General features: G+C 43.9%; 1 protein-coding gene across 1 annotated transcript in view; it reads right to left on the bottom strand.

Moving 5' to 3' along the window:
- DDX60 (DExD/H-box helicase 60) overlaps positions 1-13,719 on the bottom strand; it is an 82,078-nt gene extending 68,359 nt beyond the window's left edge. Inside the window, exons 1-8 of the mRNA XM_024744114.1 lie at positions 13,620-13,719; positions 9,633-9,735; positions 9,388-9,457; positions 7,639-7,828; positions 5,384-5,725; positions 3,458-3,574; positions 2,389-2,550; positions 901-1,059 (exon numbers count right to left, since the gene is read on the bottom strand). Of these exons, the coding sequence (XP_024599882.1) occupies positions 901-1,059; positions 2,389-2,550; positions 3,458-3,574; positions 5,384-5,725; positions 7,639-7,828; positions 9,388-9,457; positions 9,633-9,636 (1,044 nt within the window). The 5' untranslated portion in view covers positions 9,637-9,735; positions 13,620-13,719. The remainder of the gene's footprint in view (positions 1-900; positions 1,060-2,388; positions 2,551-3,457; positions 3,575-5,383; positions 5,726-7,638; positions 7,829-9,387; positions 9,458-9,632; positions 9,736-13,619) is intronic.
- Between the last annotated feature and the right edge of the window lie 9,295 nt (positions 13,720-23,014).

The following is a 23,014-nucleotide window of genomic DNA, read 5'->3' as shown; positions in this document are numbered from 1 at the left end:
GGCTTCCCGAGTCCACGTTTCACCTCTCTGATGCACCCTCTGCACTGCACCTGAGACACCTGTTTTGGAATGAAAGTGCCACTGACCTAGAGACCATCCAGCTGCCTCTCGCTGCGCTTGGCATCAGGTTACGTCTCCACCCTCCTAACAGCACCTGAAGGGGCCACAGGGTCTGCCTCCGACCCGTCCCTTCCACTTTGTCCCTTTCCTGTGTCCTTTCTCATCCAGGGACGCTCGGTCACACCATCCTCGGCACGATCACACAGGCTGCTTTACCTCCTAGAATCTGGTGTGCAGCCTCCCTCCAACCTGCTAACTCCTACACACAGCCTTGGGTTACTTAACTTCTCTTCATTTCTTAAGAGAAGTCATCCTTTTCAGACTGAGTTCACTCCTTTTAGTATCAGATTCGAAAGCGTCCAGGAGTAGTTTTAAAAATTCCTTATCTTTCTCTCCCTGCAAAATGTAGCTCTGTGAAAGTGCTGGGCGGGGTGGGTGAACACCTTCTTTTCCTGTGATCCACACGAAGCGCGTGCATTAAATAAATATTTGCAGACCGGCTTCCTAACTGATTGGTTCTAAAACACTTTCCTTGGACCTTCTGACTATAAGTATCAAGATCCTTAAAAAATGTCCGTTTCAATTGATCCACTAGGGCTTCCCTGGTGGCGCAGTGGTTGAGAGTCCGCCTGCCGATGCAGGGGACACGGGTTCGTGCCCCGGTCCGGGAAGATGCCACATGCCGCGGAGCGGCTGGGCCCGTGAGCCATGGCCGCTGGGCCTGCGCGTCCGGAGCCTGTGCTCCACAACGGGAGAGGCCACAGCAGTGAGAGGCCCGTGTACCGCAAAATAATAATAATAATACAAAAATAAAAATAAACTAATCAAGAGTATACTTACCATTGTTAAGAAAGTCTGAATGTCCTTAATCCAGTGGGAAGTGATGAATCTGGTACGTGCTCTTTGGGAAAGAGGTAAGTGGAGAAGAAATGCCACGCTGAGACAGTGCAGTCTACACCAATCTGTCACCCCCTCCAGGGTGGGGCAGTTCGTCTCCACCTGCATCAAATAAAGAAGGTGGGTCAGAGGACCGTGGCCAGGACACCACCTGATGCCTGGGCACCTCAGAGAAGGTGCACCTGCACCACGTGGGCAGGAACCACACGCTCTTACGCTGTTCACTCTGCATTTTTGCAGAAGTTCTTTTCTTCACATAACACACACGTTGGGTAAGAGAGACAGGGAACCGCCAGCTTAGTCGCAGTTTACAGGAAGCAACTTCCTGTGTCCTTAGTTGAGCCCAACTTCACATGAGCTGACCCAGCAGCGCATGACGTCAGGAGCTCACAGGATTCTGCACGGCGAGGCCGCACATGAAACGCTCCATCCCTTTTCTCCCAGGCGTCCTATTTTAAAGGTTCTATTGAAAACTACCAGGGTGAGGAAACCGGTACCATCTGAAAACGTACCCAAGTGGAAACAGGGTAAAGCAGTGGGCATATTTAACCTGATGAGACAATGTTTGCAGGGCTGTCACTGGAACCAGACTGAGGCTCATTCAGTGTGCCTCCACAGGGCCAGACGGGGGGTCGAACAATGAGAAGCCCCAGAGAGACAAGTGGTTTAGTATCACTTTTGTGATCATTTAAAATGGCACGCCTAGCCATCTACGTTATTTGGCAAAGACACTATTCAAGCAGACCTAAAGGACAGAGGAGAAGGATGACGAGCCCTGTTCGTTTCTGAAACTATGAAAGAAAGAGACCAAACTGCGTTTCTCTTTCATAAGAATCTTCAACCAGGAGTTCCCCAGCACTCAGGGTGTAAACAACACAGTACGTGTACACGTGTGTGTCTGAGTGCATGCGTGCACGTGTGCAGACACACAGGGATGGCTAGTTGGTTGGCGAACAAACCCACACCAGTCTACAGCGTCTCAATGGCCTCTGTCAGCCCTACAGAAGTTGTGGCTTTAGCATCTGTCCAGCCAGGACAGCAGGAAGCTCCTTGCACAAGGCAGTGGACAGAGTGGAGCTTGGATAAGACAGACAGACCTGGTTTCAATCCACACTGTATTTCATCCTTGGGTTTGACGAATGTTCCCTGGACTCTCTGAACCTCAGTAAGAATCACAGCACCTCCCTTAAACTGCTGTCGTGAAGACTTAACGGCACAAGGCATGTTAGAGCCCAGAACATCATAAGGGGGTAAACTCTCACCAAGGGCCACTTTTTTATCTTCCGCTGGAGGGCTGGACACATTTGACTAAAAATGTACTAAGGGAAACATCTGTGAGTAGAACATCAACCCATCTAACAGCACAACAGATGTTTCAGTAAAATCAAATAAATAAAATTTCACTGGTGTTTCACAGTAAACTCATCATACCTGTTGGATGTTAGCTTTCTGAGCATCAGTGGTCTTCGATCTGTTTTCTAAAAAGTGATGGTATAAACTCAAAGACAAGGAGCACGAAGTAACACAAAGAACTTGCCGAATGTCAGATCCTTCCGGCCACAGTTGCTTAAGCAGAGAAATAGTTTCACATGCCTGTCACAGAAGGAAATTGTAAAATGCCGTGGTATTTAGAAAAGTGTTTTCAATCATAAATGATCTTACTAGAAGAACTCATACCGAAGAAAAAAATAGGTATGACTACACAAAAACATTTCTGTTTAAAGGAAGAAACAAAATTCAAAATGGGAACATAATAAGTATTTCAATGAAATTATTACAAGTTTAAATATGTAAAGAGCTCCTATATATCAATAAAACATCTAAGCCTTTAATAAGAGATGAGCAGATAATTCACAAAATACAAATATTAATAAAAGTGTTCAATCATTTCAGTAACAAAAAGGACAATTAGATAGCATATTTTTACTTTCAAATTAGCAAAGTATATTCTAAGGATAATAGCACTGGAAATCATGTGATGTGTCATTTCTCTTATATTTGCAAATCAGAGTATACACAGGCACAGAGTTACTGCAAAGCTATGTGGCAATACATATGGTTATCATTATGTATGTTGATACTTTCTGATTGACTATGCAAGTTCTAGGTATGTAGGCTAGGTAAGTTATACAAAATGTGTACCAAGATTTATGCTCCAAGATGTTCATCACAAAGTTATCTGTTAAAGCCAATTTTCAAACAATTTAAATGTTCCGCATTAGAGAAATATTAGGCAACCAGTAAAAATAAAATTTGTGAATAATTTTTCTGATAATCGGAAAAAGTGGTGTATTAAAGTCTGTTATTAATATGTTTGTCTGTTAATATTATTATAGTGATATTAATTTCCTGGTTTGACAGACGTACCTTGGTTACATCAGATCTTAACACTGGGGGCGGAAGCTGGGTGAGAGGTATATGAGAACTCTGAACTATGTTTGCATTTTTTTAGTAATTAAACAATTCGTTCAAATAAAAAGATTTTTAAAAGTTTCAGTACCTCTTCCATCATATCTTTCCATTTTAAATTTCCAAAAAGACGTCCTAATGCTAAAACTCTACATTCCTTCAATTGCTTCATCAGGGTTTTATAAGCATTCTCAAAGTGCTTTTCATGCTGCAAAAGGAAGGCAAGTCACATAAATCGTCATAAATAATATATCACATTACTTTCCAACTAAAGAAAATCATATATTGAAGACAATATTGTTACAATATATTCCTAAGTTAAAAAAAATACACTAATGTAATTACAGATCATCAACAATGCTTTTAAAGCCTGCCTGTCTTCACCAAATTAATTTTTGTCAAGGTCCATTTTATTTTTTAACAACTTCATCAAGGTATAACTAACATGACACAAAATCCCCTCACTTTAAGGGTACAGTTCAACGGCTTTGGGTAAATTTACAGAGTTGTGCAACCATCGCCATAATCTAATTTTAGAACATTTTCAATATCTCAGAAAGAAACAATTTACCCATTTAACGCACTAGATTTTATTAGAAAAAAAATTCAAAGAGACACAGAGAGAATAGCATAACCGCCTTCCCCAGGTAATGAACAACCAGCAACAGCCATTATCAACATGCATGGCATCTTTATACACATTTCATACAGTCCTCAAATTGGTCAATGAAATCACCTCTTTAAGGTGAGTGTTCCATAAACTAGGAAATAAATTATTTTACCAGAAATAAAATCCTCCATTAGAAAATGTCTTTCTTGAGAAAAGACTGGCAAGGAAGTTTGTAGGGACTCTTCAAACACAGATTCAGAAATTGCTCTAACAGAATAAAAAATGAAATGAACGGATTACAGGACCTCCTGTCACTACAAAAAATAATTTTTTAATTAAAAAAAAAAATACACACACAAGGCTGTTCCTACTCACAGCAGGCAACCAGAGTTGGAAATAGTTTAATGACTGAAGTTCTAACGAAAGCAAAGTAAACTATCTTATTGGATTTTGTGATAACCATCCAGATGTGGCCAGTGCCACGAGGGGTGTGACCCTAAACTCAAAAAGTGAAAATGCTAACTGACACAAAGATCATTTTGATGATATATAGAATTGTCTTCACATTCTAAATTCACTATAAGTAGTGAAAATTAGACAGAAACCAAACTTATTTCTAAAATTGGTGAGCATTTTTGAACTCCCAAACGTTCAATACGGTCATTACCAATTATACCAATACAGCAAAATAATAAGATCACAGGATTAAAATTCTAAATACTTTGAAAATTCTATTAATGATTTAATATTAAGAAATAATTTTATTTCAGGGACCTCCCTGGCGGTCCAGTGATTAAGACTCCATGCTTCCGATGCAGGGGGCACAGGCTGGATCCCTGGTCAGGGAAACAAGACCCTATGCGCCATGCAGTACAGCCAAAATATTTTTTTAATTTTTTTTTAAATTGTATTTCATCAACTTTCACCATTGTTTTCTCACGAAAAGCTACCACATTCACCATCATTTCACTAGTATGTGGACGCGTGTCTGGCCTTCCTAAGTGGAGATGGAACCGCATGAGACACTTAAGCACCGAAGTGCTGGGGTCAGGCTGCCTCTTTTAAAATCCAGGCTGTATTACTGGATTTGGAATTGACAATGGGCAGATTATTTGTTCAAGTATCTATTTCATCATCTGCAAAACACAGACAACACTAACACCTCCCTCACAGGGTCACTGTGAAGGTTAGATAAAATGACTCATGGGAAGCACCAAGCACTATTGTTATGACAACAACTGCCCAATAAGTGACTGCATTTTTGTTTTATTATTATCATTTCTATTTTTCTACACCTCTCTGTTAAACCTATGATAATTTCCATAAAAGAGGGAGAAATAAAACTGAGTCAAGTAATGCAGAAAATTTCGTGAAATTCTCAAAGTTTGTCTTTTAGGTGCAAACTACCTTCTGGAAAATCAACTGGTGTTCGTACTTGCTCGGCATAAAGTACGCGTAAAGTCGAAGGACATCGGATGCTTGGCCCGAGAAGAGCACGGCATTGACATTCATCGCCCAGGACTGAATGATTAAAAAGTTGAAAAGGTGTACTTGTAGATGGCTCAGGCTTTCATCGGCAACGATCAGAAAATATGGGTAACTGTCTTCCAAGAAACTTTTCCACTCTTGTGAGAAGCACCCAGAAAAGTCTGTTCGGACATCAATGCTGGTATTATGCTGAAGGTGGAGAATTAACGCCGTTCTCAGAGGAAGCAGTTCGGGGATGCTGTTGTATGCGTGTTCAACATCCTGTGGGGTAGACAATTTTGAAATCATCATTTCGCCGTCTACTAGTTTTGCTGGTTAACACATACCATGAAAGTCATTAAAGGAATAGGTTCCAACACAGTTCTATTCTGTTCTATAGTCAGAACATAGACCCTCGATCCTTGACTGCCATTTTGCAGATACACGCCACAAATCACAATTTGGGTTTAAATACATGTGTCCGCTTTAACTCACACTTTCCCTTCCCATTCTAATCCTTCTCCTCTCCAATCGCACTTCAAAAAGAAAAAGGAAAGAAAAATATGTAAAAGCAAATGGTAGCTATAAAGCGTCCATGGGGAAAGCTGGGGTGGATCGCGCTGCAGGGACAGTCCCAGGTCACCTGGAAGTAGCACCGGTTTTTATCAAAAGTCCACAGTTCATGCATTGCTCGCAGGCAGTCAGCAAGGCTCAAATATCTAACAATAATACGGATCACAAAAGAACTGAACAGACATGCACTAAAACCTCCAAGAATAACACACTGGTTACCTTTAGGGATAGAATGAGGAGGTGGTGGTGGTATGATACATACATGTATTTGAAACTGTTAAAATTTCATGAGTTATACGCACATTCAAATCAAGGAAGACCAGGTATCTTCCCTTGGATGTATTTACTTCAGAGCAAATAAGAACGAAGCAACATTGGTGAGTTTGATCCACCTCTGGGCTCAAACAAACTGTTTTTTTTTTTTTGGTTTTTTTGTTTTTTTTAGTTGCTGGGAGTAGGAGTTTATTAATTTATTTTTGCTGCGTGGGGTCTTCGTTTCTGTGCGAGGGCTTTCTCTAGTTGTGGCAAGCAGGGGCCTCTCACTATCGCGGCGCGGGGGCCTCTCACTATCGCGTCCTCTCCCGTCGCGGAGCACAGGCTCCAGACACACAGGCTCAGTAGCTGTGGCTCACAGGCCTAGTTGCTCCGCGGCACGTGGGATCCTCCCAGACCGGGGCCCGAGCCCACGTCCCCCGCATTAGCAGGCAGACTCTCAACCACTGCGCCACCAGGGAAGCCCCCACAAACTGTTGAGTTTTGAAGACAGAGGTGGACCTACTTGGAGTTGGGAGATTAGAACCCGGAGATCAGCTCAGTCGCTTCCAGGACACCCCTCCCCCTCCTCCAGGGTCCTGTGTGTCCTCACAGGAAAGCTCCATGAGGGCAAATAAAAAATAATCCTCTACAAATGACCCAATTTCATTCCTTTTTATGGCTGAGTAATATTCCATTGTGTATATGTACCACATCTTCTTTCTCCGTTCGTCTGTGATGGACATTTACGTTGACCTGGCTATTGTAAACAGTGCTGCAATGAACACTGGGGTGCATGTTTCTTTTTGAACTGGGTCATCTGTAGAGACGTGGATGGACCTAGAGACTGTCATACAGAGTGAAGTAAGTCAGAAAGAGAAAAACAAATATCGTATATTAACGCATGTATGTGGAACCTAGAAAAATGGTACAGATGAACCGGTTTGCAGGGCAGAAATAGAGACAAAGAAATAGAAACAAACGTATGGACACCAAGGGGGGAAAGGGGGGAGCGGGAAGAACTGGGTAATTGGGATTGATATATATACACCAGTATGTATAAAATAGATAACTAATGAGAACCTACTATATAGCAGAGAGAAACCCTACTTCACTTCACTGCACACCAGAAACTAACACAACATTGTAAAACAACTATACCCCAATAAAAAAAAAAATAATAATCCTCAACATAGTAATTTCTGAATACTGGGATCCTGGGTCACTTTTTTTTCTGTTCTTCCCTTTAAATTTGCTGAATTTTTATAGATCTACTTCACTTTGAAATAAGAAAAAAAACCTACTTATACGACAATGTCACTGTAGTCTCAGTTCTCAAATCATAGAAAAGAACCCAACCGTCACATTACCTTGAAGAAAACGACGGCAAAATGTCCTCCTTTATGAATTAGATCCACAAGGTAGCATTCAACCAGGTAAAAGAAGTGCAGGCCCTGTTCAGGCCGCAAGGATTTCTCACAGATGTATGTCATCAGCAGTGAGTCTCCATCAATCAGGAAAAACTCAGACTCAACAAAATCATTCAACAGACTGTCATAACTAAAATACAAACAGTGAAAAGGAAAAATTACACGAAGATGAAATCAGGCCCCGACGGCAGCAGCTTTACTATCATTATCATCTTCACCATCACTGTCATCAATAGCTTGATTTACTGAGTAATTCTTTCACGTTGGTCTCTACACTGACTCGCCAAAGACACCCGCACGCACGAGTGTTCTTCACAGGAGGAATCGGCATCACCTCCGCTCAACAGGGAAGGAAACTGAGGCTCGAAGACAGAGCACGTTATCTAAGGCCAAAATGTGGGCCGGACTCAGGGACTGAACACCTATATCTGAATATAGACCTTCCTGCTTCATCAATCTCATCCTTTCTAAAGAAGATGTGGCACATACATACAATGGAATATTACTCAGCCATAAAAAGAAATGAAATTGAGTTATTTGTAGTGAGGTGGATGGACCTAGAGCCTGTCATACAGAGTGAAGTAAGTCAGAGAAAAACAAATACCGTATGCTAACACATATATATGGAATCTAAAATAAAAAAACAAAAAGGCATGAAAAACCTAGGGACAAGACGGAATAAAGAATAAAGACACAGACCTGCTAGAGAATGGACTTGAGGATACGGGGAGGGGGAAGGGTAAGCTGGGACAAAGTGAGAGAGTGGCATGGACATATATAGACTACCAAACGTAAAACAGATAGCTAGTGGGAAGCAGCTGCATAGCACAGGGAGATCAGCTTGGTGCTCTGTGACCACCTAGAGGGGTGGGATAGGGAGGGTGGGAGGGAGGGAGATGCAAGAGGGAAGAGATATGGGAACATATGTATATGTATACCTGATTCACTTTGTTATAAAGCAGAAACTCACACACCACTGTAAAGCAATTATACGCCAATAAAGATGTTAAAAAAAAGAGATTACTGTAGAGGGAGGAGACATGGGAACATGTGTATATGTATAGCTGATTCACTTTGTTATAAAGCAGAAACTAACACATCACTGTAAAGCAATTATACTCCAATAAAGATGTTTAAAAAAAAAGAGAATTACTGTAGAGGGAGGAGACATGCGAACATATGTGTATGTATAGCTGATTCACTTTGTTATAAAGCAGAAACTAACACACCAGTGTAAAGCAATTATACTCCGATAAAGATGTTTAAAAAAAAAATACATGGAAATTGTAAGCATGATTTTGAGAAGACTGAATAAATGCTCTCAAATACGGGAAAAAAAAAACTCATCCTTTCATAAAATGATGGGTTCATTGACAGCCATGGACAATAAAGCAAGAGAAGACTGTCTCCACTGACCATCAAACAGCTCTAAAAGTTCTGTGTTCAACAATCTCATATATATATATATATATATATACATATATATATAATACTATAATACATATACTAAGATAAATGATAAATAGATTAGATATGTGGATAGATGGAAGGATGGATGGATAGATAGATAGTAAACAGACGGTAGATGATAGATAGATGAAAGGTAGATAATCGCTTTAAGGCCAATCCGATACACAGGGAATAAGATGTAGAACTTTATATCTCTTGATTTATTACTACAACACTCACTCAGCTTCTGCCATCTGATCCAAAATCAACTGTGACATTTTCTCCAAAAGCTTCAGGTACTTTTCTAAACCTAAAAAAAGAGAGAGAGAAAGAGAATGAATTATTTTCAATCAATCCTTTTTAAAAGAGCTATCATTTACAGACTATTTGAGAAAGAAAAAAGTCATAAAGTTAATTCTATTAAATCTGTGTAGCTCGCAGAGTCATTATTTTACAATTTATAAATATTTTAAATTGAAAATTACCCATTCTTGCCACGTGCCTGCAACCTGATGGAAAATATTAAATACAGCAAATAGCCTTTACTGTGGTACCTCTAAGTGGTAGATGCTAATGAAAACGGCAGACCTACAAAGAAAGAAAAATTAGAAATGAATTATTCCATCAACAAACGGTACTGAATGACTATTGTGTGTTAAACAAAACTTTAGGCACTGGGAATACAAGAATGAACAAAAGTCAAAATGCTGTCAGTTCCCATGAAACTTAAAATTTACCAGGAAAGATAAATATCTATCAGATAATCATACGAACAACGGAACATTGCAAATGTGACAAAGTCAAAAGGTCAGTGGAAACTTCCCTAAAGAAGCAATGCTTGAGCTGAGTTCTGAAGGATAAGACGAGAATTAATTAAACAAAGGGGTGGGGTGGGTAGCACTGCAGGCAGAGAGAACCCAGAACACCTGGCGCAAAAAGCCTTGTGGCGGCAAAGTGTGTGGATGGTTCTAGGTCCTGAGAAGAAGCCAGCCGCGCTGGAGCGCAGAAACACAAAGTCATGCAGAGCCTCTGAGGGCATGTTTGTCATCCTAAAATCCACGGATGGATTTTACGCAGGGAGTAATGTGATTGACTGTGCATCTTGGAAGATTACACTGGCTCCAGTACAGAGAATAGATGGGGTGAAGCAAAGACCCCGCTAGTGAGGCGGAGAGAAAGCCACTGTTCTAGAGCAATGGGAGTAGCTGCATGCAGTGTAGCTGGACAGTAGTTTGAGGCACATGTTCATCTCAGATGCTCAGAAGGTGAGTTTGACATGACGAGGTCATGGATCAGCTACTGATAGAGAAGAGGAGCCCCTTCGGATTCCACCTGATGCAATCGCAATGCAAGGCGAGGCTGCTCCCTGGGCTGGAAACCTTGGGATGCGGCCAACGTCAGGGAAAGATCCTAAGTTCATTTGTGGTCAGCCTGGGTTCGACTTACTATGGGATATGTCCTGTAAGTAATTAAATGTACAGGTCTAGAGATCAAACACGAGGTCTGCGCTAGACCTCAGTGTGAGAGCAGTTTCAGTATTATGGTTAAGTGAGGCCACCGGTGTGGATGAAGTCGCTCGGACAGAGAGACACAGCATCAGGAAAGACAGTATCAGACACACGAGACGAGATGGGTTCAATCACAGCATCCCAGAGGTTCGCGGGTGCCCTTAACGTCTCAGGACTTTTTTTTTTTTAAATCGTACTCCTAAGACAAAATGAATTCCTAATAGTTCATGTATTAAGCAGTGAGCTCCAAACAAATTAAGTCCTAACACCTTCATTTGAAAATATAATGCACATAAACTGAAAGAGATAATATAGGTTTTGAAATTAACTAACAATGACTAATGGGACATGAGTGCATGCTGGGCACTGGGCAGATTTTCAACCACAGCTATGTTGGCAGAATAAAGCCTCCTTCATCTGACAGGTAAGGGACTCCCGGCCTGTTCCCCAACCCTCACAGGAAGCTTTCCATATTAAACTTTACCCCAAACTGGTTCTCACCTAAACATCACACAGAATCCACAATCATTACGCTCAGTTCTCTCTCATGTAAGGGAGAAACATGCTAAGTAAAACAAAACCAGCTACCTATCATAATAACCACGAGTGAATATGTAGAAAACATTAGAATCGCTCGACATTTAAGGGGGAAGAAAAAAAAAAATACGAAACCAGAAGAACAAACGTGATTCAAGGACAGAACAGTCCTTAAAAAAAAAAACTCCAGTTAGAGTCCTCAATAATGACAGTGACATTAACTAATAAAATAGTAACAGGTTGCTACAGCAAAAAAAAGTAAATGCTCATAAAAATTTTAAATACAATTTCAGAAAAATAATTTATGCACAGAACAACGGAATGGGCATGCTGAAATTTCAAGTTAGCGGATCTAGGGGTTAAAATCCAGGAAATTTCTTAGAGGAGAGAAGAGAAAATCAAAGAGATGGAAAATAGAAAAATTACTAAAATGTGGAGGAGAGATCAACAAGTTCTAAGTCCATTTCACAGTAATTCCAGTCACAGAGAAGTACGATTGCAAAGTGGGGTGGGGATAAATTAAAAGTAATCAAAGATATAATAGTTAGCATAACATAACAATATTAGGCCAGAGTTAAAGAAAAATACACTTTTTTAGATTGAAAAGTTTTTCCAAGCACTGAGCAGAAATAATGGCAAATGAGAAAACCATGCTTACACACAGCTTGTGAAAACCGAAGAGCTCCAGGAATACAGAGAAAGACGGAAGCACCACAAAGAGGTGTAAGGCAGATGTGAGCAGAGAGAACATGGGCGCTGCCAGCGGGACGCCGGGCTTCTTACCCCAGTTGTGAACATACTACAGTTGAGGTAAGTTACGTTCTCTGTCTCACTTCACTCATCCACTCATCGGACAATCATATTACTCCCCCTGGTTGTGTTTGCAAGCCATTTAAAAGTATCAGCTGATGCATACAAATGGATTAAAACAGTATCTGGCACACAGATACAACACATCAAAATGAGAGCATTACTGGATGTCTTGATAAAAGAAAAGAATACTTTCAAAGTTCTGAGAGGAAAATGTTTTGAACTAAGAATTCTGTATCCAAACAGTCATTCAATTCATCAGGAGGGGGAAAAGACAGTACTACTAGGCATTTAAGAAGTCAGGGACTTCCCTGGTGGCGCAGTGATTAAGAATCCGTCTGCCAATGCCGGGGACAGTGGTTCGAGCTCTGGTCGGGGAAGATCCCACATGCCGCGGAGCAGGTAAGCCCGTGCGCCACAACTACTGAGCCTGCGTGCCACAACTACTGAAGCCCACGTGCCTAGAGCCCATGCTCCGCAACGAGAAGCCACTGCAATGAGAAGCCTGCGCACCGCAAGGAAGAGTAGCCCCTGCTCGCAGCAACTAGAGAATGCCCTTGAGCAGCAACAAAGACGCAACGCAGACAAAAATAAATTAATTAATTAAAAAAAAAACAAAAGAAAAACCACCACCAATATAAACTTTCAAACAAAAACCCCCAGCTTATTAAGAAATAAATTGCAAGAGGATGAAAGAGATGGTAACAAACTTCCAAACACAGTAGTGTCAGAACGTTGTTTGGCTTCTGATTTTAAAATCTTAAATCGAAAGAAGGGGAAAACAAAGAGGAATCGTGGACTACACGTTGGAGGAGTGACAGCCAAAGCCAGAGAACACGGTCCAGGTGATGGTGGAGCACACAAGGGGACCGCTCCTGAAACAAGGCCTGCAGAGGAGCTGACCCGCAGTGGGCAGGACTTGAGGGTGGCCTCTGAGACCCCAGCCTCCCCGGTGTGCCCCGCCCCCCATAACCTGTCCCCTGGGCGTGGGCAGGTCCGGGGCTCAGCCCCCTGCCTGGACTTCCCATCCACTGAAACTCTTAACGCGGTGAATTTCGACGGACTTCAGCCACTGAAGGGGTGATCATTTGTTTCACAGCAATAGCAAACGAATGCGTACCCCTTGACCGTGAATACTTCGTTAAAAAAAAAAATTCTTACAGCGCTAAGCCACTGAAATGTAGGAATCACCTGGGAGACCTTATGAAAATGCAGACTCTGATTCTGCAAGTTTGGTTTGGGTCCGAGGCTCCGCAGGGATGAGGAAGCTGCTTGGCGCTGCCCCGTCCAGGGCTCACCGGCCCTGCCCGCCTCTGACGCGCTTTGGTCTCCCCAGTAGCCCCACGCCCACCCTTTCTCCGAAGAGGACCCTTAGTGCCTGAGCACTCGTCTCCCTCCTCAGACCTCAGCGCCCACTTCCCCCTTGCAACTCCGGAGCTCTGCGACGCGCCGCCCCCCGCAGCATCGCGCATCCCTCGCCCCCGCCCTGCATCCCCCGCGCCCAGCGCCCGCGCCGGGCACCTCCCCGCCCATCAGGTCAAAGACCTCGAGCCCCTGCGAGACCGCAGCGCCCCGGGACCCGCGAGACGCCCTCACACCCTTTACCCCGGGCCGAACCTGGAGCCGGACCCGCAGCGTCTGAAGGGCATCTGAGCGCACCGCAGAGAAGCAGGAGGGCGCGGAGCGTAGAACCTGTGTAGGGGTCGGACGGGGCGGGGCGGGGCGGGGCCCCGGAAGCTCAGAGGTCTGGGAGACTTTCGGTTTCCTTTCTTGTTTCCAGGACTTCAGTTTCAAGTTTCGTTTCACCGCGCTTCAGTTGTGTGAGCTGGTAGGTGGTTTGAGCATCCTTCCGTCACAACATCCAGCAAGAGGCAGGAGAGGACTTTGGGATTTGGGCATGAAATAGAGGGAAATGAGGCAGAGAAATCCGGGACATCTATCTAAACAAGATAAAATCAAGAAGAGGCGGAATTAGAAATACGTGAAATGTGTCCACCTAAAAAATGTTCACAACCTAGAAGTTGAGAGTTACGTTTTACTCGGCAGGAATTTTTAGGACTTCAAGCCCAGGAGGCAGCATCTCAAGAAACCCTGAGAAACTGCTCTGAGGAGGTGAGGGGGGCGGAGCCAGGTTACATAGTTTTTGCAAGAAAGGGCAGGGAGTCTGAACGTCAGAAGATTATTGTTAATTAAGGAAAACCAGATATCCCAAGTTAAGGAAATTAGTGCTTTTATATGTATGGGAAGATGCAAGAGTCTGGGCTCACTGAAATCATTCCTTGGATCTGCACCTCAGCTCTCTGGGGCCAATGTTTTCACATCCTGAGTTTCCGCATGGCTCACCGCAGGGAGTGGCTGCAGTCTGACGGCTGCTAGATGGCAGGTATTCTTTTCCTTCCTGAGTTCCCTCAGGGCTCACCGGCTCACTGTGGAGGGCTGCAATCGCTGATGACTGTGACGTTCTTTGTTTAATGATGTGGCAGGAAATATTCCATTTCTCAAATGTAAGGTACTGTGGAATCTGAAATTCCACCTTTATGCAAAAAGAAAAAAACCAGTTAAGAACGCGTGAACTTGGAGTTTCTGTGATGAGAAGCTGAGAATTACCGTCCTGTGTCAACTATATTTGGAGCTTTCATGGACCGAGAAACATCTTTCTGTGAAATCGAAAGCGCAACATTCTCACGGTTTTTTTTTGCCGCACCAGGTAGCCTGTGGGATCTTAGTTCCCCCACCAGGGGACTGAAACCCAGGCAGTGGAAAGGCAGAGTCCTGACGGCTGGACGGCCAGGGAATTCCCTATTTCTCACTTTAATTGATGTTATTTTTACGTAATTTCTGCCTGCTGATGTTTGCAGTTGCTTACTGTGCTCACATACTTAATTTCATGAACTTCATGAACGCCATAAACGTGCAAATACGCTGGAATTCCAGGAAGTGGTGGGTGGGGGAATCTTAGCGACATTGGGAAGCCAGGAGCTGCTCTGTCCGCAAGAAACGAAGAGAGGTCCAGGCTCTCACTGCTCCACAGGGGAAAACAGACAGATGGCCATCGACTGGAGAAAAGGGCAGGGGCCGAGAAGGTGGAAATACGCTGGCATTCCAGGAAGTGGTGGGTGGGGGAATCTTAGCGACATTGGGAAGCCAGGAGCTGCTCTGTCCGCAAGAAACGAAGAGAGGTCCAGGCTCTCACTGCTCCACAGGGGAAAACAGACAGATGGCCATCGACTGGAGAAAAGGGCAGGCGCCGAGAAGGTGGAAATACGCTGGCATTCCAGGAAGTGGTGGGTGGGGGAATCTTAGCGACATTGGGAAGCCAGGAGCTGCTCTGTCCGCAAGAAACGAAGAGAGGTCCAGGCTCTCACTGCTCCACAGGGGAAAACAGACAGATGGCCATCGACTGGAGAAAAGGGCAGGGGCCGAGAAGGTGGACACTCCTCACAGCCATCAGGCTTTTACTTACTGATTATTTATTTGCAAGTTTGTGATGTGTTTCTTGTGATGATAGTGAGAAAGAAAACAAGAGAACCTAGAACTTGACACCTGACTGGTCTAAAGTGACACTCCGTTTGTGTCCCTCCTTCGCCAAGCTCTCTAAGGCGCTTGCCTGGGACCAGCTGGGCGATGCCCCTCCCTCCTCCTGCCCAAAGGTCAGTGTCCTGACTCCTGACACCCATGAGCTCAGAGCAAAGGTATCAATACTTGGCAGGATGGACTGAAGTAAGGCTCTGGAGCTGAGGAAATGATTGGTACTTACCCAGGGGGCTCGGAGGGTCCTTACCAGAGGGAGGTGGAAGCCACCTTCTTTTTGGCATGGTGGCCTCTCGTGGTCTACATGCACTGTCTACACCTCTTCCCCTCCGCCGAGTCCTTGAACCCCTTTATTCCAGATCTGCCTTGAAACTGCTCTGTCAGAGACCAGCGATGAGTCATTGATTGAGAAATCAGGATAATGGTCCTCTGGTCCACGATTCACTGACTTCTCTCTCTGAAAATTTTGAAAGATTTTAGCCAATCTCTCTTTTCCTAAGAGCCTCTTCTCCCTAGGTTTCAGTTACAGTATTCTTTAGATCTATTTCTTTCCCTTCCATCTCTTGGGATTAATGGGGTGATCACGTAACAGTTGCTCAAATCAGAGCCTGGGGACTGTTGTTGAATCTTCACTCAAATCCCAGTGAACTTGAGCTCCTAACATGGATGGAATCTGGCACCTCTGTGCTGCCATTTTCCACAGACCAGTGAGGGCATCACCACTTCTTACCTGGATGGCTGAAACAGCTCTTCCCTGCCGGACTGCAGTCGGTCCCTCCATCCCATTTCCACCTGCTGCCAGGGTCACCAGTGAGCATGGAAAACGGAGCCTGTCCGGTCCCTGTTGAACACACTCCAATGCTTCCTCATTGCTTCTGGATTAAAGCAGCCTACTAGTCCTTCCTCTTTGGGGGCCTCCAACCATTTGATAGGTCTCCTTCCACCCGCCCTCGAGTCAGGGGCCACAGCCAAGCGCAGGACCCCTGTCCTGGACAGACGTGATTGACAGGTGACTTGTTCCATGTACTCACAGCCCCGGGAGGAGCCAGCCCCCCAGGCAGGGCACACAGGCCAGCAACGAGGAGCAAAGTCACCAGGTGGGACTGTAGAAGGCAGACTTGGTCATAACCAGAGGGTGGGGTGACCCTGGTTCCCTTGGGAAGTCGTGATTGCTTGCTGAAATAATCGTGCTGGTGGTCAGGGAGTGACAACTCCTGGGTAAATGCAGCTGATCTGGAGGACAGAGGAACTGGCCGGGGTTGGGGGGGGTCGGGCATGGGGGTATATCTGCTCTCACCTGACAAGCCCCCCAGGGAGCATATGTGCCCCTGGAGGAACTCAGGGATCCCCAGGAGGCTCAAAGATGTCGAGGATGTCAAGGCAGTGAAGCTTCCCCAAAATATGGCACCTCAGCACGTGGAGCGTCTCAGCTGGACGGCAAGAAGCAGAAAGGTCACTCCAACCACCACCTTTACATTCTTCCCTGAAATCAGGGGATACCCCTCACCCCCATCCCCCGGGACCAGAGGACAGAGGGCATCCTCATCACCAGAGATGGGGAACACAGGGCCAAAGGGGCAGAAGGCTGAGCAATACATTACTAAATAACCAAGAGATCACCGAAGAAATCAAAGAGGAAATCAAAAAATATCTAGACACAAATGACCATGAAAACTCTATGATCCAAAACCTATGCGATGCAGCAAAAGCAGTTCTAAGAGGGAACTTTATAGCAATACAATCCTACCTCAAGAAACAAGAAAAATCTCAAATAAACAATCTAACCTTACACTGAAAGGAACTAGAGCAAGGACAACAAACAAAACCCAAAGTTAGTAGAAGGAAAGAAATCATAACGATCAGAGCAGAAATAAATGAAATAGAAACAAAGAAAACAATAGCAAAGATCAATAAAACTAAAAGCTGCTTCTTTGAGAAAATAAACAAAATTGATTAAACCATTAGCCAGACTCATCAAGAAAAAGAGGGAGAGGACTCAAATCACTAAAATTAGAACTGAAAAAGGAGAAGTTACAACAGACACTGCAGAAATACAAAGCATCCTGAGAGACTACTACAAGCAACTCTATGCCAATAAAATGGACAACCTGGAAGAAATGGACAAATTCTTAGAAAGGTATACCTTTCCAAGACTGAACCAGGAAGAAATAGAAAATATGAACAGACCAATCACAAGTAAGGAAATAGAAACTGTGATTAAAAATCTTCCAGCAGGGCTTCTCTGGTGGCGCAGTGGTTGAGAGTCCGCCTGCTGATGCAGGGGACACGGGTTTGTGCCCCGGTCCGGGAAGATCCCACATGCCGCGGAGCAGCTGGGCCCATGAGCCATGGCCACTGAGCCTGCGTGTCTGGAGACTGTGCTCCACAATGGGAGAGGCCACAACAGTGAGAGGCCCGCATACCGAAAAAAAAAAAAAAACACAACAAAAAAAAACTTCGAACAAACAGAAGTCCAGGACCAGATGGCTTCACAGGTGAATTCCATCAAAAATTTAGAGAAGAGCTAACACCCATCCTTCTCAAACTCTTCCAAAAAATTGCAGAGAAAGGAACACTCCCAAACTCATTTTGCGAGGCCACCATTACCTTGATACCAAAACCATACAAAGATACTACAAAAAAAGAAAATTACAGACCAATATCACTCATGAATATAGATGCAAAAATCCTCAACAAAATACTAGCAAACAGAATCCAACAGGCCACACTGGGAGCTCACGGTAGCGCGCGCCTACAGCACCAGGGCACATGCCGGCACTCTCCTTCTAGACGGTTCCCCGCGCACACCTGCCAGGGTCCTCAGGCCGAGCAGCCCGGCTGGAGACAAGCTCTGCGATGCCACAAGATGCCTGCGGACCAGGAGCCGGAGATGAGGCAAAGTAGGCACGAGAGCCTGGGAAACTCCCGGGAGCACGCGGGATGCTCAGGCCCGCCCACTGCCGCCCGGCCTCTCCCGGCCAGCCAGTCTGGAAGCGCCCGGTCCACTCTGGCCCCGAGCCACAGCTCCTGGCCAGAAATCCCTCTTCCCCTGTCCCGTCCAGAGTGACCGAGGGGCTGAGATGGACCGCGTTAGCGAGCTAAGCACTTACTCTGCCGTCGTTGCAGGGGCGCTGGCCAAGGCAGGACACTCCTGGGACAGACGAAGGGCTGTGTCACCCGGCTCAGCCAGCGGCAGTAGCATCGCGGGGTCGCCCCCCTGGTCCCAGGAAGGAGCAGCACGCACAGTGCATTGTGTCCCCACTAAGAATCCTGAACTTGGAAAAGCCAAATTTTCTGTTGATGGGCTCAGGCAAGCCTGCCCCTTTGCCCCGAGAGAGACGTTTTCTTTATTACCCTGAAGAGCAAAAAAAAAAACCTGGCCTTTTCTCTGGAAGGAGACACCATCTGGTAACTAAAGCAGCCCCAGGTTTAAGTGATAATTAAAACAGCTCCAAAAAATAAATAAATAAAAATAAAACCGCTCCATACTTAGAAGATTTTTTTTTGATGTGGACCATTTTTAGAGCACCCACAAGGCTGCTCACTTTGCAAACATCCATGAAAACAGTCTGGGGAAAAAGCAAGGCCCCTGGCAAATCCCCTCCAGCGGCAAGGTCCAGGCCCCCGTGGGGTGGCTTCCCTTCTCTGAGGGCCCTTCCCGCTGCGGGGCCTCAGCCTGCCTGCTGGGCCTCTTAATTCCGTCCACCTGTCTGGAAGTCTTTTCTGTTTTGTTTTTTTTTTTTGTTTTTGCGGTACGCGGGCCTCTCACTGTCGTGGCCTCTCCCGTTGCGGAGCACAGGCTCCGGACGCGTAGGCTCAGCGGCCATGGCTCACGGGCCCAGCCGTTCCGCTGCATAGGGGATCTTCGCGGACCGGGGCACGAAGCCGTGTCCCCTGCATCGGCAGGCGGAATCTCAACCACTGCGCCACCAGGGAAGCCCTGAAAGAGTCATTTCTTACTCTACCTTATACTAGAAAGTCACATACCTTCACGAGGGCAATGTTCTTCCCGTGCTTTTAAGCCGGCAATTAACCCGATCATTTCTATTTGAAATTTCACTGCGTTAGGATTTTTAAAAACCTTCCAGGCTTTTTATTCCAGAGTTTAAATCTCTTTCATTTCCTTTTCAGTAGAAAATAACGTTACCTCTTTCAAATGTTTGTTGAATTCCGGGGGTCTATGTATGTGCCCAAGTATAGCCCAGGGCAGAGGGCAGAAGATCATTTCCCCCGAGGAAAGAAATAGGTTTGCAGGAGCCCCGCCCTCTCAGCAGGAAAGCTGCTCTCACCTTCAGCCCACACAGAAGTCCCCAAGAGATGAACCACATGAATAATTTATAAACGTTTAGACAGTTTTCAAAATTCAGACAAAATAACAAAGCAGATGAGTATGTTAGACCTGTTCTGAGCAACTACCTGTAAAAAGATTTTCATTCTAATAAACTAATAAATAAATGTTTCTTTTAACTTAAAGTCGGCAATTCTAAATCCAGGCTTTGAATGCTTTCATGCCTTAGATTCTTTATCAGATAAGTCTATCTTCTATAACAGAAAGAGGATAAGATGTAATCTTATTGGAATTTATAACAGCAAATAAGTAAACTAATAACTCATTTGTAAGCAAACGTAAGAAAGAAAAGCATGGGGGAAAAAATCTCCAGAGACAAACATTGGTTTAAGGAAAGGAAACAATGTAAAAAAAAAAAAAAAAAAGAGTTAAAATATATGGAATCTACCTGTGATATTTCACAATCCTCCTTTCACTGGGTAGCTCAGTTACAATGACTTTTGAAGAGATTGTTTCTAATCATTTCCCATAAACTTGCTCATTAGTCTGATTCTTTTTCCTGACATCAAGAACCCTTGGATCTCTAGATTTTTCTGAAATAAAAAGACTTAAAATGTAAAAATGTATTTAAAAGCACGGCTACGTAGTGATACGATGTCCTCACTACTTCTCTGCACCTTCTCACCCACACGTTATTTTTTTAACTCCGAAACAGTCATTTAGTCTGATAACCTTTGCTAATGAGGTCAGATTAGAACATGACACAAAAATAATTCCTTATCTGAGCAAAGAGCTCTGCTAAGGCCCACTCCAGGAGGACTTGGACGCTGCCCGGGACAGGGCAGCGGAGGAGAGGCAGGTAGGGGCTCATTCAGAACAGAGGTCAGCAAAGTAAGACCCACGAGGGCAAGTCTGACCAGCACCTGTTTGGGGGGGGGGGATTTTGTTTGTTTGTTTGTTTTGGTTTTCAAGCTAAGCATGTTCTTTACATTTAAATGGCTATACAAGTACCTACGTCAGAGCCTCATTTTGTCTCCTGGCTTCCAAAGCCTAAAATATCAACTACCTGGCCCTTGAAGAAAGTTTGTGGATCCCTGATCTAGAATATTCCTGAAAAGGAAAACCACTAGTCTGGCCACAGCCCAAGGTTCAGGAGCTTACAGCTGAGCAAAACTCCTACCCATTATCTTTCACACTGAGAAACTCAAATGACACAGAAAATTCCAGCAAACAAGGTTAGACTCTCTCTCAATCTGATGAACACTCTTTACAAACATAAAAGCCATAGATGAGCTGGTGTTCTGCTGGATTTTTGTTTTCTGTGTCTCTATTTATATGTGACCACAAATCAAACCATTCTAGAGGTACCTCATGCAGAAACTTGGTAGCTAGTTATACAAATAGTCTTCTTTATATATGCAATTCTGAGCTTACTTTATGTATTTCTGGATTCTTCTGAAAAGAAGTCTTGTCGTCCTAAGAAAGGTGGAAAGGAACACGGGGCAGGAGGAAGACGCACTAAAGGTAGAGAACGAACCAAGAAGAAAAGATCCCCCAAGGACCCAATTTTCATGGTTTCACGGGCTCGCTTCACTGCAGGCTCAGCTCCTCCTCAGTACTGACTTGCTGTGGGTACGTGATGCTGGTATTTACAGCACGTAAACACTGGAAAATGTGTGCGTGCAGAGAGCGGAAATTTCTAGGAAGGCTAGGGTGATATCAGCATTGTTACTTCTAGGCACAGACAGATTCCTAAGAGCATAAATGATCTTTCCCACTTGTAACAGCATCCGATATTTTTAGTGACAATGCCGTGTACGTGTACTTCAAATAAGCCTCTATTTGAAATAACAGCTACATCTGCCTGCATCTACACATGCACACCAGGCAACAGAATGTTTTTTTCTTTTTTTCCAGAGAGTTTACCTCCTAAAGTGCTTCCCCAGTTACGTATGTACTAATCTCATCCAAAATATAATTTTTCTTTCTAATATAATACTTCTTCACTGTTCAGTGAGGAGCCGAAAAGGCCTTTGTATATAAGCTCCATTTTATTTTAGTCGTAGAGCTCACCATCAAAGTGAAAGTGAAAAAAAAAAAAAGACAAAGTGAAACTGACACCTGGTCTTGTCAGGGCCACTGCCAAAGGGTCTGAGAGCTGAGCGGGCCAGTGCCAAAGTTCATCCCATCCCTTTTGTTTACCTAGTGACGTAAGGGCTGGATCATCACAGTAAAATGTATTTCAGGTACGTTTATATTTTATCATAGGTATAAATAAATTTAGGCCCTTCTCATGCAGCTTAACAAATTCAGCCTATAACAATATAGAAGATAAATGTCAGCCCATGACAACGTAGAGATCCTACACCCCCTTTTTCTATTTCTATCCTATGATGTCAGTTGTGAAATCTCAGTGGTTTTTAAGGGACACAGAACTGTGGATCTCTACCATTCCTTCAACAGCAACATTGTCATCAACCACTATTTATTAAGCCTTAAAGAGCTGCAGTAATCTTACTGTAAGTTCAAAACAATATAGATTTTTATCTAGTAACGCTCAAATCACACTGACGATATATTAGATATTAAATTCACGCCAATATATTTAGGTTACAGTCACAGTAGTACATCTGATCTACTGGATTCAATGGATCGGACACCTGGACACTCATTCCACAGTGATTTAGAGTCTATAGCGGGCAGTCTGTTAACTCTGTACCTCTTCAGAATATGGCAAATCCTTCTCCATACCTCTGACAAATGTGTCAAATACAGCAGACGCCACTGGAATAAAACCCCAGTGAGGCATCTTTTCCAAGGAGATTTTCGAAAACAAATGTAAAATTAAATTGGGAAGAAATGCACAACTATTCTATAAGGATTTTGAGTGTTATTTTCAAAATTCCACAAACATAATATTTTGCACGAGTTTCATTAACGTTTTCCAAGTTTGTTCTTCCCGATGTGATATGCCTCACACCAAATGTTTTGTAGCAAGGTAGAATATAAAGAAATAGTATGTAGCCGTATACATAGATGGGTGTATAGATGGTTGCAGATAGATCAATAGATAGATAAACATACAGGATTTTTATTTCTGAATGCACTTTCTTTTATTATCTCCTATGTCACGGTACAGGAATAACAGCACTTGAACGAAGATTAACTCAGAGTTCACCTACACAGAGGCCTG

The sequence above is a fragment of the Neophocaena asiaeorientalis genome, unplaced genomic scaffold, assembly GCF_003031525.2.
Source record: "Neophocaena asiaeorientalis asiaeorientalis breed wild unplaced genomic scaffold, Neophocaena_asiaeorientalis_V1.1 scaffold115, whole genome shotgun sequence".
In the NCBI taxonomy this organism is placed as follows: Eukaryota; Metazoa; Chordata; class Mammalia; order Artiodactyla; family Phocoenidae; genus Neophocaena; species Neophocaena asiaeorientalis.
This window is presented reverse-complemented; position numbering and strand designations above follow the sequence as displayed.